Source organism: Phoenix dactylifera, unplaced genomic scaffold (genome assembly GCF_009389715.1).
Source record: "Phoenix dactylifera cultivar Barhee BC4 unplaced genomic scaffold, palm_55x_up_171113_PBpolish2nd_filt_p 000125F, whole genome shotgun sequence".
Classification (NCBI taxonomy): Eukaryota; Viridiplantae; Streptophyta; class Magnoliopsida; order Arecales; family Arecaceae; genus Phoenix; species Phoenix dactylifera.
Window position 1 is genome coordinate 500,726 of NW_024067690.1, and position 15,628 is coordinate 516,353.

The 15,628-nt window shown below is 39.8% G+C and overlaps 1 protein-coding gene across 2 annotated transcripts; it reads right to left on the bottom strand.

Annotated features, from left to right (window-relative positions):
- Window positions 1–4,261: 4,261 nt before the first annotated feature.
- On the bottom strand, window positions 4,262–15,333 carry LOC103717021 (protein TOPLESS-RELATED PROTEIN 2). 2 transcript variants are annotated; one of them, XM_008805249.4, is made up of 25 exons: window positions 14,375–15,333; window positions 14,103–14,282; window positions 13,907–14,020; window positions 13,662–13,820; window positions 12,885–13,065; window positions 12,683–12,803; window positions 12,490–12,599; window positions 12,232–12,370; window positions 12,021–12,130; window positions 11,838–11,907; window positions 11,619–11,692; window positions 11,453–11,548; window positions 11,273–11,368; window positions 10,930–11,057; window positions 10,423–10,657; window positions 10,166–10,333; window positions 8,705–8,812; window positions 8,422–8,568; window positions 7,729–7,839; window positions 7,461–7,640; window positions 7,200–7,328; window positions 6,503–6,598; window positions 6,023–6,208; window positions 5,289–5,461; window positions 4,262–4,778 (listed from the first exon to the last, which is right to left on the bottom strand). In XM_008805249.4, exons 1-25 carry the CDS (start codon window positions 14,452–14,454, stop codon window positions 4,565–4,567), a joined length of 3,405 nt encoding a protein of 1,134 aa, XP_008803471.2. In that variant the 5' UTR covers window positions 14,455–15,333; the 3' UTR covers window positions 4,262–4,564. The 2 variants fall into 2 exon arrangements, with proteins under 2 accessions (XP_008803471.2, XP_008803470.2); XM_008805248.4 differs by having other exon boundaries at window positions 12,677–12,803; window positions 14,375–15,332.
- Between the last annotated feature and the right edge of the window lie 295 nt (window positions 15,334–15,628).

Sequence of the window (15,628 nt, forward strand, 5' to 3'; positions counted from 1 at the left end):
CCAGCAATGATTGGACCCTCTCTGTAAGATGCACCCCGAACAGCTGACACAGCCTAGCCTCGTTTCAGCCGCGCCCCATGGGGCAAAGAAGTCACATACCTGCAGACCCTCCGCTATCTCGACGTTAACCGTGGTCGACCAAAGCCGCAAGGAGAAAGCATCCACCCATGGGTCGCTAGCCACATCGATGCTCCATCCGTCACCTATCAGCCATCTGGTATGTGCCAATACCATTAGCAGGTACCTTGCTATCTCTTGCCACATGAAGGAACATCTCCGCCCACTCCGGGCTGGCGCCTCAGAACCCACCCGGCCATAGCAGGCTGCCATAATCTGACACTAGAACCCCTGCGGTTCTAGTATGAAACGGACCGCATGGTAGGCACTAAGCGCCTCCCACCTCTCTAGGGGGGACAATAACACAAGGCCACCCTCACTAAAGGGTAGGCAGACGCTCTCCCAAGCCACCAGATGCACCCCATGACCACCTCCATGTGACCCCACAAGAAGCTCCAAAGTAGCCGCTCGATTTTCATCAACACTGTCTTCGGCACCACTATGTTCGCCATGTGATAGATGGGCATAGAGCTTAGTACTGATCTAACCAGTGTCACTCTGCCCATCATAGAGAGAGACGACACCCGCCATCCCTCCAACCTATTCTGGACCCGTTGCACCAAGTTGGTGCACTCAGCTACCCGCAATCTCCTACCTGTGATCAGTATTCTTAAGTAGCTCCAGGTCTCGCCCTCCTCCGGCATCTCTAGAATCCTCTGGATCCCCCGTCTAACCCTAAGCTCTGTGCTAGGGCTAAAAAAAATTGTGGACTTCTGGATGTTCACTCTCTACCCTGACACGGCACAATAGTCGGCCAGCACCCTTCTGAGGGCCTGTGCATTCGCTTACCGTGCCATGGCCATGAGAAGACAGTCATTGACAAAGAGTAAGTGAGATAATGGCCGAACCCCAGGGATTGGAACATAAGCCTCTAGCTCTTGGTTGGCACACGCAGCCCGCAGTGCCCACGACAAAACGTCGGAGCAAATGATGAACAAATACGAAGATAAAAAGCATCCCTCTCTCTCATGCCACCTTTTGCTCTCTCTCTCTCTCTCTCGGCCTTTTGCTCTCTCTCTCTCACCACCTTTTGCTCTCTCTCCCTCTCTCATTCAAGGGGCACCTCATCGCCCGCCCGGGGCCTAGCCTACCATTATTTGTGGGTTCCCTTTTGGAGATGCTCCGCTCCCTTCTATGGTCACCGCCCGTTGGTTGCCTCCACCTGGTTACCGAGCGTTGTCATTCTTCCGGTCTTTGCCTGGCCATCGAAGAGTACAAACAATTTTTCTTTTTCATCGTGTATTCTATCTTATTAATATTAAAATAAAAATTGAAGAGTTAAAAATAGAATATAATTTTTCATGCTAACAAAATTTGCCCATCTCATAACTGTAAACAAATAAAATAAAATAAAATAATTTTTTAAAAAAATTTATATTTGTTATACTTACATTCATTAGTTTGTTAAATCTACACTTACATTTAGTTAAATTAACACCGTTAGTAAATCTATTTACCTCATATGAAAAATTAAAATTACTCCTGAATAAGGGGAAGGACATATTTTCTTATATCCTTGGGTGGTTGTTATGTCATATAAGATTATTTTGGTTATTTTCAAAAATTTTAACGGTTTGAGTAATGTTCTATTAATTTAGCTCTAATTTTGGAGAGATTATTGTAATTTACTCAAAAAAAAAAAAAGTGAAGTATGGTCTGTAAGACCATCCACTCATATTTCTTTTTTCTTTCTCATTAAATCATCCATTCTTTCCATCGTGAGGCTGTTCTTCTTCTTCTCCGATCTCTTTCTTCCCCTCCAAATCTTCTTTCTTATGAAGATGTCTATCCGAAATATGCATCATGCTCCATTTTTTGGTATATGTAAAAAAGAAGGCCACATGAAACGATTTTCTTTTTCTATCACGTATCCTATCTTATTAATAGCAGCAGCAGTTGCCGCCTCCTCTCAACATCTTCCAAATGATCAGAATTTAATAGCAGGAAAGACTCCTGGACTCCTTGGAATGATAGGAATCGTACGATCTTTTTCTTCTTCTTTTATTTGCTTTGTTTTTTCTGGTAGCAAGCATAACTAATTTAAAACATAACTAACAATCTTTTGTAAGACAAGAACGAAGATAGTTGCAAACATAACTAATTTAAAAAAATAAAATAAAAAATACTCATTGGTGTAATAGGAAACATGCAATTTTTTTTGGTCTAAAACTACAACTCTCTCTCTCTCTCTCTCTCTCTCTCTCTCTCTCTCTCTCTCTCTCTATATATATATATATATATATATATATATATATATATATATATATATATATATATATAGAATGCAGAAACCCTCTATGTTCCTTATTTTTCTCTCTTTTATTTTGTCGAACAAGTATTCTAAACCTAAATTTGGCCTAACTCTCTTCCCGTTTGACTATAAGCATAGACCCGGCCACTTAGTTTTCCTATTCTGCTTAAAACTATCTCTATCTAGCCGTCCTTTATCTTCTATTTGATATCTAGTTCTTTTTAGGTAAGTAAACATATCTACTTATTTATGTAGGAAGAATTCTTTAACATGTTTATCTATTTATTATTTTCTAATATAATTTTATACTTTTGATATTATTATTATTATTATTATTATTATTATGTGGCCCCTTCATGAAAATAATCCTCATTTGGTCCCTGGCAAGTAGGTGAGGCAATCTGATTAAGGTTCGGATCAAATGCAGGTCATCAGAAAATTTCATATTTGAACCTTACTTATTTACGAAACATGTTAGGATTTGAAACCTAAACCTAATGTATTTAATAAACATATAACCCAGCATGGCATGCTTAAACTATTTGATAAACAAGTAACCTACTTAACTTGTTAACTTGTATAACTTGTATTACCTATATAAATTGTTAACCTGTTTAATAACCAGGTAACCTGCGTAACTTGTTTAACATGATCCAACTTGATTGTCAAAATGTTTAAATAGGTCAAACGGGTCAAAAAATTAAACCTGAATTCGATCTGATTATTAAATAGTTTAAACTAATCAACTTATTTATGACCCAAACTTATTTAGCCCAAACCCAAACCTACTTATTGCAGGTCGAACATGGATCAAATTGACGGATTGAGTCATATTTTGCCAACCTTGCGGTCAAGCTTTCGCTCGAATATTTACGGAAGCTTTCTAGGCACAAGGTTGGCCCAGCATAATACTTTTTTAAGTTTCGGATGCAGTAAGCCATGCCCCCTCAAGCTAGGGCACAACAAGAGAGTGAAGGAGGGGGAAGGTAGCTGACCAGCTAGGAGAAGAGGCAGAGAGTAGTTAGGAGGGGAGAGAATTGTTTGTGGAAGCGGTGTTCAAAGCATTGCAGCCAATTATTGAAGCAACTACCAGGCGGGCAGCATCATTGAATGGAGAGGAGAGGGGAAGGAGAGCTGTTATTACGGCTCTCATCCCCTTGTCCCCTTTCTTTTGGACCCCAATTTTTAAATAAAAATAAAATAATATAATATATTATATAAGTTATATAATATTATATATATTATAATAGCATATCAAGGTAAAATAGAAAATTTGAAAAAAAAAAATAAAAATAAAGACAAACAATCCCATGCATTGCGCCAACCACTTCTGGGTCACAAAAACTCCATTATAAGCCACCATATCAGATAGGGAACTAGCAGGGAAATTTGCTTGCCCTCATCAGCATTACTCGTTCGAATGTCATCTCCGGCATTTGAATGTCATTTGGGGATATCGACCAAAGCAAATTGGGGCTTATTTCACCGGTCACAAGCCTCAACCTTGCACCCAAAAGTGCCGGGTTCGAGTAGTTGGCAGTGCATTCTCTCAAAAAGCTCGTTCATGGCTAAATGCTATGGGGTTCCAATTAGTCATCCATCCTCAGTTCCTCGTGCTGATTTGGCACAAATGATTGGTGCAACGGCTCCAAGTGCCAGCCTCAGCTGCTACCATGCACACTGCATCAGAACTGCCGATGTTTAAACTATTTATGCACACTGCATCAACCTCATCAAAGCATCGCATCGGGAAAAGCACTATCAGCAGCAGTAATTGCATAAGCAAATTGAAACCTTTATGCGCATGCAGACAACCCTAACATTTAGCAGATTTTTTTTTTTAAAAAAAAAAGAAGAAATCTTAAGGTATCAGTAGGCAAAAAGGTGGCCGTGGGAGAGAATGCGCGCAAACATCTGTGACGGAATGTCAGAATTTAGCCCACGCCATGTTTCCCATGTCAATAATAACATAATTTACATACTGATATTCTCCCAAATTCAACAACAAAAGAATATCTTAAGGGCACTAAACAGATTACAAGATATGCCTTTACAGGGGAAAATATGGCAGCCCACAGACAGTAGTATGGCACTGGGTGAGAGTCAAAAAAGAGATCACCTCTGCAGCTGGAGAGCTACTGCTTTTCAGACAAGTCAGCTCAATTCCCTAGCCTTCTCACTGTTTTCGCTCCCAATTCACCTAGGAGGGGCTTCAGATGCCTGATTAGTAGTCAGCGCTGGATTGGACATGGATGGGTGAGCTCCGTTGTCCTGAGATGGCACCACTCCCCATTTTGGCTCAGCATCCGATGGCTCGATCACATGAACCGCACCATCGCTCATTCCTAGGGCTATCTGGTTGGATTCTGATGGGTGGGCAGCAATCACTATGGGACAAACAGATCCAGCACTGGAAGGAAAGATCAAGCTTGATGAGCTTCTAAAAGTTGAAGAACAAAAAAAGTAAAGAAAAAAGGGGGGGGGGGAATCTGGAAGCATAAAAGACACCAATACTTTCTTACATGCCAACAACATTTAATTAAGAAAAGGAAGTATCTGGACAATTCCTGATATGCATACTAGTTGGCTTAGGACAATGCTGTGCATACTAGTAGTGCTTTGTCAGATCATCATAAAAAGTTGCATAAATAGAACCAACATATGATATGCATGCAAGATGATGTCTTTATTTGACGAACTCGCAAATTTTTCGCTTAAAGTGACATATACCTATCATCAGATATCTTGATGTGCTGTGCTAAACAGCCAATATTACCATGGTTTTATTTAATTCTATGGTAATTCAAGACAAAGATTGCATGGTTAGTGAATCTTTATCGCATACTTGAATTTGAGCTTTATCCTTTAGGTCTAGGAATGCTGGTAGCTTTGGCGTTTATGTCTAAGAATACTGGTATACCTAGAAATGGATGGTGATATGTAGGCAGAAGGTGCAATCTTGCAACGAAGACTCAGAGTGTCTGCTTCAAAAACTCCAACTGCACCATCACAGAATCCAGCATATACCAACAAACCGTCGCAAGAGTATATCGCACTTGAAATTGGTGCTGGCAGCACATCTCTTGGATACCACTGCTTGCAGGAAAAATAATGTAAGTAGATTCAAAAAGAAATAGGTATAATATGACAAAGTGAGAAATAGGTAACAGTGACTTGTAAAATGGATACAGATCTTGAAGGAACCCACAAGCCATGTATGGAAGCAATGAGGCATAATGTCTTAGGAAAGAACAACAGCCAACTGTATATGCAATCACAGGTTCCTTACCAGTGGTGCAAACCTCTCATATTTCAGTGATCTACCAAGTAAGCAATTGAACAAAGAAACAGAATGTGAAAAGGAAAAAAAAATTGAGAAAATACATTTCACAATGAGCTACTCCTTACATGGCTCAAACATTCTTTTTTTTTCTTTTTTAGTGTAATAAACATTAGAGATAAAATCATGAAATCTATGAATTTCTCTGATAACAAACAAACAGAAAATGCAATTCAATTTGAATACAATTAATCAAAGGTACATAACACAATATACAAAGGAATATTCCGTGACATGAGAGCTTGCAAATATCAAAGAAGATGTCCTTTATAAGCGAAGGAATACAGCTGCAATGTGTAAAGGAAAATACTAACCGAGCGCAAGCATTCAAGCTTGCTGTCATAGATGGCCAGTTGGCTTTCATGAACAACCAAAAGATGTGCCTGATCATTATGAAACTGAACTTTCGTGTCCCCAACTAATGGGGCAGCACGACTAGCTGGTGCCTGAATAAATCTTGATTTCTTCTTCTCCCATCCATCTATGCTCCACACACACAGCTGCAAGTCAAACAGATAATACAAGTCAATGAAAGTTGAGGGCAGATATCCATCTCACACCTCAAAGGAAGATGCAGACCAACTATAAATAAGCCTGTGTCTGAAAAGAAACCAATTTACCTAGCTAATTAGACATCATTTCTATACTGGCTTTTAAGAGTTAATGACAGTTTTGGAAATAGTTAAATTAGCAATTAAAAGTCATCATAGGATTTTCCAGAAAACCAAAGGTCTGATTGTAAGCTACCGCTGCCTCTTTGAGAGTTTGATCCACAAAATGCTAACATTGCATACCTGTGCGTCAGCTCCTGAAGAGACAAGCACATTTAATGACTGGGAAAATGCAAGGCCAGTGATCTTCTTCTGGTGACCCTTGAGCTTGGTTTTCACCTGCAGGTGTGAAGTAATGTCATTGAACATTGAGACAGCCAGCACAAAAATAGATACAAAAGGCAAATTTTAGATATCATGATTAACACAAACGTCCTAAATATCAAGGCGCATGTTTAAAAAAGTTTTCTTTTTTTATTGCACTGACATGAATGGTGCACACAATTATATGACATGAAAGCCAAAATCATAGAAAAAATTCATCAACTAACATAGAAACAAAACAAGGTATCACGGGCATGTAGAATGGCCCAGCTTCTGAAGATCAAAATTGTTAAAAGATGAAGGAAAACAAAGGCATTGAAATAATAGTAAAATTGAATGTTTGGGAAGTCAGTGAAAAATTTAAGTTCAGAATGTCTGAAGATCAAAATTGTTTAAAGATGGAGGACGAAAATGAAGACATTGAAATCATAGTCAAATTGAATTTTAATGAACTCCTGAAAAATTTAAGTTGAGACTATGTTGCTGTAACTAATAAACCAATAACTTTCTAAAGGATTGAGGTACCTAGAATAGGGATAATAATGAATAACTCCAAGAATATCCATGTAGGATTGATTTCCAATCTTATTACAAAATCATAATGTCATATGGTTACCTCATCAACCCGAACATTGTATATTTGAATGGTAGAATCTTCCATTCCTATGGCAATAATATTGTTGTCTTGAGGGTGGAACGCCAGGAAGGTGGCTGCAGGAGGGGGTGGCATGAAAGTTGTCATAACCTGTTAAGCATTGTACTGGTTAGTTTCCAAGGTCTCATAGAAAATAGCCAACTCAGCTTTTAAAACAAAGAATAACTCAAATTGTGTAAAAAGATGAATGAAAGGACAGTATGGTAAAAAAAAGCAGCGTACCTTGAATGTCATCATGTTGAACAAAGAAACCTTCCCACCAGATGCAGACATAACATATGAGTCATTCTTTGACAAAGCAATACATGCACTTGCTTCTTCTGGGTTGCTATCATTTGTTTCATTGGTCATGAGAATTCCATTTGATGGTTGCCACAACTGAGGGGCAACAGATGCAGTAGACTGAAGGGAAAAAAGATTTTAAAAAAAATGACCATGATGACACAGAGGTACAATGAACAGATTCAGCTATAGCACATAAATTACGAACCTTGCCAGATGGATTTCGTTCAGTACGCTGCCATTTCCACAGCTTATGTATGGCGTTGGAGGCAAGGGCCAACACTGCTAGTCCAGAGTTTGTATATAACAAACGCACAACCTGCAGATCAAACATTACCTGGGATCTAAGAAGGCTAATTCATTTTTGTAAAGATATGTTACTCTATGTGAGAGGTGGTTGAGACAGCCAGAGTTTTTCAAAGAGAAGTTAAGCAAGAAAAAAACATCATGATGATTTACAGTTCTTGTATAACAATATTTTTCAATAGCAGTTCCAACATTTTATACACACACAAGCACACATGGTCGTACACATACATACACACATGAAATGTACGTGTACACTTAGTTTCATCAATTCTCAAGAATTTTTATCTCATGCAATAAGGTAGGAGGAATTGCCTATTTCAGTAGTTAGTTTTGGTCCCTGTAGCAATTTTAATACACAAGTGCAACCTTCAAAGACGTGCTCTTGAAGTTATAAGAATTAATACCAACAGCAATAATGACAAAAATATCAAGAAATATAGTTTCAATGAATAATATATGCTAAAAGAAATTAAGGGTTATTAAAAGCAGTAAAAATTACTTAATACAAATGACTAGTTCTTTAACATCTTAGTTGTTGTAGAAAGTGTATGAGGAAGCTGCAATAAATTCTTCAGTGCGATTTGCAGTATACCTTGCTAGTTGTCATGGAATCAGGTAACCGTAAGGCTTTGAGGTGAGCAGAGTCCACAATTTCAGGTAACTTCCAGCTTTTGATCTTGTCAGCATCATCTGAAATCCTTGGCTTAACATCTGCCATCCTACTACTTTCCATAGGAGCCTGAAAATTGTTCAATGTTATTACCTCAATGTATGTGTGCAGATATATGCAGACAAATACATATTTTTGTGTCTGTATGCATGTATATAGTTATATGTATCAGTAATGACAAATATTAAGTTCATTTATAGCTCACCAGGCTACTCATTGAGACAGCAGGTAAGATTCGATCAGAGCGCTCAGGGGTGGCTGCTAATGGGCTAGAAACATTAGAAACAGAACCCAACGCATTGACAAGTGGAGACTGCAGAAGTAAAGTCCATTTGTTACAACATCAATACATATAAGTACTTATAAAAATTACCACTATATTGTGCTGCATGGATAGAAACTGAAACCTGAGCTTAGTACTTCTTGCCCATTGAAAATTAAAAGAGAGAGAGAGAGAGAGATGAACAAATTTCAATTTTTCTTTAGAACGATTATATCTTTAATCAGGGGTGGCCCGATACATTTGGGGGCCTAAGGCGAATCCAATGAATGAGGCCTCTTTTTTTTTAATAATAAAAATTTTTAATAAGTATAAAATACTTAAAAAAATAATATGGAAATAGATAGCTATCAAGTACACTATTTCAACAAAGATACATGAATCTAACAAAGATAGACAAGAAGCCTTTCCAGTTTAATATAATTTTTGAATGGAAGCACAGAAATGTAATTGCTCTACAAGAAGGGCCATGAAACTGATTAAATAACTGAGATAATGCTTGGCAATACTGTTTACCATGTCAAGCAGGAGCAGAATAAGAAAAGGTCATCCCATGGCACTTCATGGTCAAGGTAAAGAAAAGAATTTATTTAGAAAGGAACCTCTCTATAAGAGAAAGTAGGGGCATTATGGGAAATTCACTCCATCTAATTAATAAAAGTCCCATCCCACCATCTCCCCTTCAAGTGAGTACCCAAGCAACAAATGCAACATCACAGCACAGCAGCCATTCAACCCCCTCCCTCCTTTTCTCTCTCTACCACCCAAGAGGGGAGAAGAAACCGAGAGGAGAAAATTAAAAGAATCTCCACCCTCCAAGAAGTCCATCTCCAATCCCCCTATCTTTCTTCCTGATGGCCCAGCTGGATCAGGACTAATGTGAGGGAAGGAAAACCAAGACCAAAACCAAAAAAGAGAAGGGATGAAAGATAAGAGTGGCTTCAGGCGTGTATCAAGCCAACCAAATCCCTCCTCTCTCTCTCTCTCTCTCCCTCCCTCTCCACCCAAAACAAAACTACTGTCCCCAACTTCCCAAATTGCCCCTCTGCAGGCCAGGAAACTCTCCACCTCCCTTCCATCAAGGGGGAAGACTCGTAGCCAGCTCCTGTTCCCGTTTTTATATGGAGCCTTTGCTTCCTTTTGGTCACGCCTCCCGGAGGCCTTCCATTGGCCCGAGGCCTTAGGCGACCGCCTCGGTCGCCTAACGCTCGGGCCGGCCCTATCTTTAATGGTAGTTTAACTAACTCCTCGGCCATTAATATTGCAAGCCAACATGTATCCTGTGCAGGTCCCCCTCAACATGACCCACAGCTTCACATTACAATCAGCTCTTCGTAAAGCATGTTGAAACATGATTACCATCAATGGAAAATTAGTTGGTAGTACCTTCATGTTGATCTGTTGGGAAGGCCCTCGAGATCCCTCAAATGCCCTACTTTCAAGCATCCTTAGCAAGCGCTGCCCATCAGTGTTAGCCAAGATTTTAATACCATTGTCGCTTGTTGTAACTGCAAGCAATGAACCTTCTCTATTGAATCTTAGACGTGGACTTGCCTGCATCAGAAGCAAGGAGACTTTTAAACTGTCAGTTTTCAACAAGGGACAAATTAAAAGAAAGTTCTATTGAAGAAAGTTCTACTGACAGGCAAACCACCATCTGCATCTGTAGTGGTTAGTATACTGGTATTATCCATGTCCCAAAATTTAATCATAAATTCATCTCCCGCAGCAAGGAATCGGTTCCTAGTTGTGTCAAACTGGACAACACCTAACGAACGTTTTCTGAAGCCAGAGTATGTCCTTTTAATAGCTCCTTCAGTCTCATTCCACTCAACTAAATGGGAATCGCCATCTTTACTAGTTCCACATGAAAAGAGCCTGCAAGGAAATGTTGACGAAAAAGTCAATTATCCATAATAATGTAGTATGGCATATTCCTGACTCAACCAAATTAAGAATCCAAGCACTGACAAATGGGATGAAAGAACACTTATAGACTCCACAACTTACACTCTGAACTATGACTTTTGTGCATTAGCTGAACCTTAAGTAGAATAGTAAAGTCATTCTATTACTATCAACAATAACATAGAGTAATTAACATCAACATATTAACGATTAAGTTACTCAAGGAACAGACAAGTTTTCACCTTGTTCCATCTGCGCTGTATGACATTGTTGTGCACCAATGCCCAGGTGCATCATAGTCGACTCTAGATCCCAAACAATCATATAGCCATGCTTTGATTTTCCCATCAATAGCAGTGGAGAAGATAAACTGCATACAGAGAAAGAATTAGAAAGATCCCAATAAATAGTCATAATTAAAGATAAAACCTTCCTAATAACTTTTAGAGCTAATCCTGAGATGCTATAATCAAGGATAAAATAATAATTAACAAAACCAATTACAACATGAAGCAATGCATAAAATCATACAGATTTGTGAAAAATTGAAAATTAACAAAAAAAAATTTGAGGAAGAAAAAGAACCTGGATAGACTCCTTATAATGAGGGCAGACAGAATACACAGGAGCTTCATGCCCTTCAAACATGTATTGCTTCTGTCCTGTTGAAGCATCCCAGACCTGCCATTCATGTAATAAGCATTGTAAGGTTAAAACTTTGCACAATCTTTTTGAAAATTGCTTAGTCCCCTGCCTGATTCTGACCTTAATCATCTTGTCATCACCGCATGTAATTATCGACAAACTCTTGTTGGGATGGGAAAAGGCAATGTCATTAACGCCGCCTATATGAGCGTCGATCTACACAAATATGCAACAAGTCAGAAGATAATACATGGCTGATTTGCCAAAACTACAATCTTTGACTCACCTCCAGTTGTTGTCTCAGCTCTCCATTTGGACTAAAAGCATATAACTGAACAAGATGCTTTGAAAATGCAACACCTACAAGAAATAACAAGGCAAACAATTAGAATCTAATAATAACTAAAAAAATCAAAGCATGAAACACCTCCCAACCTTGGAGGCATAAGAAGCATATACAAAATGGGAACATAATCCAATAGAGAAATAATTTGCTTGACTGTACCAAGAATAGATCCATCAGGATTCCATAAGCACCGATTGACGGATATTGTAGCATCTTTCATTAAAGCTGCCTGGAAATAGAATTAGGTTCAGTGTAAGATGGGCAGCAAGACTCCTCAGAAAGCATAATTGAACACGTCACTCGATAAAAGGAACATTATCCATGCTAAGTTTGAAAGAATACCTGTAAGGGCAGAGAACAAGCTGAGATATCCCAAACCTTGAAAGTCTTGTGTGCTATCCTTTCACGAGATCCAACTTCCCATATCCCAATATCACCAACATTGGTTCCAACTATAACAAAAATCCAACATCATATGAATGAGTCAAATGAAAGAAAAATGTTATCGGTAAATTAATCATCTTTTCATAGGTACAACGGTACAGACAGCTACCTAGAAGAATTGTTTGTTGTACTGGATGGAAATCCAAGCTCATGACATTCGAACCCTGATTAAGGGTCCGTACCACTGTTTTGGGAATATCATCTCGAGAATACATATTAGATGGATGAGATACACCAGAGAATGACACCTAAAAACATTTTGATGTTATGGTGTAACAAACTGAAGAAGTTAAGTTCAAAGGAACCCTAGGTATAACCAAGAAATGTGTTTGAAATATCTAAGGAATGCTTATATTTTATCCTATACCTCATCTGACTGGCCAGTACGCATTCTCTTCATCAAGTGTTCAGAATCTGCTGTTTGATAATCCATACCAGGAGCACTTGTTGGAGTCCTTGGTTGCTTCAAAAATGCAGCTGCAACAGCATATCATAGGCTAATCCGAGCCATAACCAATAAAGTCAATGAATGCCGGCATTTAAAAGAGGCTCACCCGTACCCGGAGGCTGCACCAGCCCTGGGGGTCCTTGCGCCACAGCAGCATGTGGTAAAGATGGGTTGGCATTTGTCATCCACCCTGCAATGGCACTTGCAGATGGAGAAACAACCGGTTGGAATGGCTGCATCAAAGAGTATGACATTGCTCAATGACATGAAATGACCAAAAAGGTTTAGATAATTGGTTAATCTAGTCTACTTACACTATGAGCACCAATTGGAGGAAATGCCCCAGACTTGGGAATAGGCCCTACAAGGGGCCCATTGGCAGGAGCAGGAGCTCGGGCTCCATTGGTGGGAGCAGCACATGAGTGATCAGTAAAGAGTGTTTTGATATCAGGGTTGGGGCGTGGATTCTTGCAAAGCTGATGCTGCCAGTTAAGACTGAAAGCAAGAGCATAAATAAGTCAGATATCTAATAGGGATAAAATATAAAGGACACAGGACACAGGAGAGAACTACATTAAGTGAAAAAGGCATGCTATAAATAAATAATCTTTTTTTGTTTTTGGTTTTTTGAGACCAGGAGAAGCCAATCTCCACCCCACCCCAACGAGAGTCGAAACGAGTGCCACCGCAACTCGTGGACCAAAGTGTGTGCCGCTGCAGCTCGGAATTCAACCCCATCCTCTTCCTCAAGGGGCAAGAGGTAATATCATCCAAAAAAGCACTAGGTGGTTACCATAAATAAACAATCATCCCACATTCCTGTCGGGCTCCCAGATTTAGATGTTGATACATCTTGCCGTAAGAAGTTAAATCAATGCACACAGGTTTCTGCACATAAGTTTTTAAGGAAAGAACTTACAGCCATATGAGTCTTCTAGCTTGACTGATGAAAGTATTTATGAAATTCTCTAATTACAATAAATGTGATACTGGGTAGCTATTTAATCTACTTATCCACCAAATAATACCAGAAAAGTTTCAGTAAATATATAGAAAGGAATAATAGAGTTCTAAATAAAACAAATGCATACCTCTGGTTGATCAGTGTACGCAGCCTAGAAGCTTTAAAAGGTGGGAAAGTAAGCTTATCACGAAACAGAGGATTAGCTTCAATGAGCTTCTTAAGCTCCATGAGCATTATATTTCGGGCAGACTTTGTATCCCCATACTTAGAAAGCTGCTCATTCTGCCTGCATACATGAAAACGTGAAGTCAGTACACATTATGAAAGCATAAAAAACATAGATAGAAAGGTCAAAACAGCCTAGAGTGATACCTGAAATTCTCCAAGGTGAGTAATTGGGTGATCTCCTTGAAAAGTTCTTCATTGAAAGAAGCAAATACCTTTAGGTCCTTCACAAGTATCTCGACAGCTTTTGCCCTGTCATGCCTGAAAGGAAACAGAACAACCGATTCAGAGAACCTGGACATTTAAAATTCAGATAATAAGCTTCATAAAACCAAACTCCAACCTATCAAGTGCTTCAAGGTACTTCTGCTTCCTAATCTCGAAGAAGATTTTCATGGAGTAGCGATTGTCCTCAACCTTTGTGAACCCACCAAGATACCGTTCAACTTCATCCCATTCCCCTGCCTGGACTTGATCCTCAAAATATTTCATATTAAAGTAAAAGCCCGATTCTTGCTCCAACCTAGAATTGAACAAGACCAGTTGTGTAACCGAGCCGAACAGTAAAGGTAAGAGCTTTAAATGAAACAACCAAAGAAAAAGAAGACGACTTACTTGTGGACAGTTTCTTTGAACTTCTCCTCGTCCAAGAACTGCAGTATCAGGAAAACTAGTTCCCTACTCAACGATGACATGGTTCCCGGAATCCCTAAACGCTCCAGCGCAAGATCTGCAATCTATATCCGAAGAGGAAAAGGACAAAGACGAAACACCAGCAATCCTCCAAACAACAGAATCCCTTCCCTTGTCAGTTCCAAAGAAACTCCCTTTTTACCTTCTCAATCTCACGAAAATCTTTAGCGAGACTTCTTCACTCCAAACACCTTGTTATAAAGATCCAGCCCGAGAACCCCAATTTCCCAGTTCTCAGAAACAAACGAAGAGGTCAAACTCGGTAATCTATGAAGTAAAACCCTTCAAGTCACATCTAAAAATCAGATTTTTCTCCTTGAATCTTCTCCCCCCTCATCTCCCAACCTAGAAAGATCTGAGCTGAAACCGGAAGAAAAAAAAACCCTAACTAGAAAATAAATACCCTCAACAAACCTTGCCCACGCTCTCCACCCGTCTTTAAACACAAAAATCCAAGAACAAACAGTAATAACAAACCCCGCCCCACGCGAAACCCTAGAAAACCTCTTCTCGACCACCGGGAACCAAAAATCCACCCGAAAAGCGCATAAGGAAGACAAGAACCCTTACAAGAACGCCATTAAAACCGACGAAATGCTCATTCCAGCGATCTACAGCCGATCTAGAGCCAGGAAAATCCCGTCTCTCCAAATCCGCCGGACGAACCCTCGATCTGGACCTTGATCCCTCAAAAAACCGAGAAAGAGCAAAAATTTCGAAACAGAAATGATTCAGGACTCAGAGATGGATGCCACCTTATGATCAATTTCTAGGGTTTCTCCCCTCTCGCTTCCTCTTCTCTCTCCAGCCGCCGTGCTCGCTTCTCTCTACTGTTCTCTCTCGTTCTCGCCTTTTATAACCCGGACTCGCTTCGATCCGCTCTCTCTAATCTCTTTCCTCCGCCCCTTTTATAGTGAGAAACCCCTTGCGATTAGGTCGCACCTGGTATACCACTCCACCCTAGATTTTTTCTAAAATTACCATCCTGCCAGCCCCACGTGACGTCGGTATCGACCTCCAGTACCGCCCGAAAAGGGCATTTCCGTAAAAAGAACGGAACCGCTCGTCACGTCGCGAGGGGCAATCCCGGAAGAGAAAGCCCGTGTCAGCTTTGAGGAGGGCCGTGAGGGCAAACTCGTCATTTGTGGAAAGGTCAAGGTATCTGCGGCTCCCGGG

Coding starts and splice junctions, on each gene's coding strand:
- LOC103717021 (XM_008805248.4), bottom strand. CDS start 14,454: ATGTCATCGTTGAGTAGGGAACTAGTTTTCCTGATACTGCAGTTCTTG. Junction 10,658..10,929: donor TACAGCGCAGATGGAACAAG/GTGAAAACTTGT, acceptor ATTTCCTTGCAG/GCTCTTTTCATGTGGAACTA. Junction 10,334..10,422: donor ATGCAGATGGTGGTTTGCCT/GTCAGTAGAACT, acceptor CTTCTGATGCAG/GCAAGTCCACGTCTAAGATT.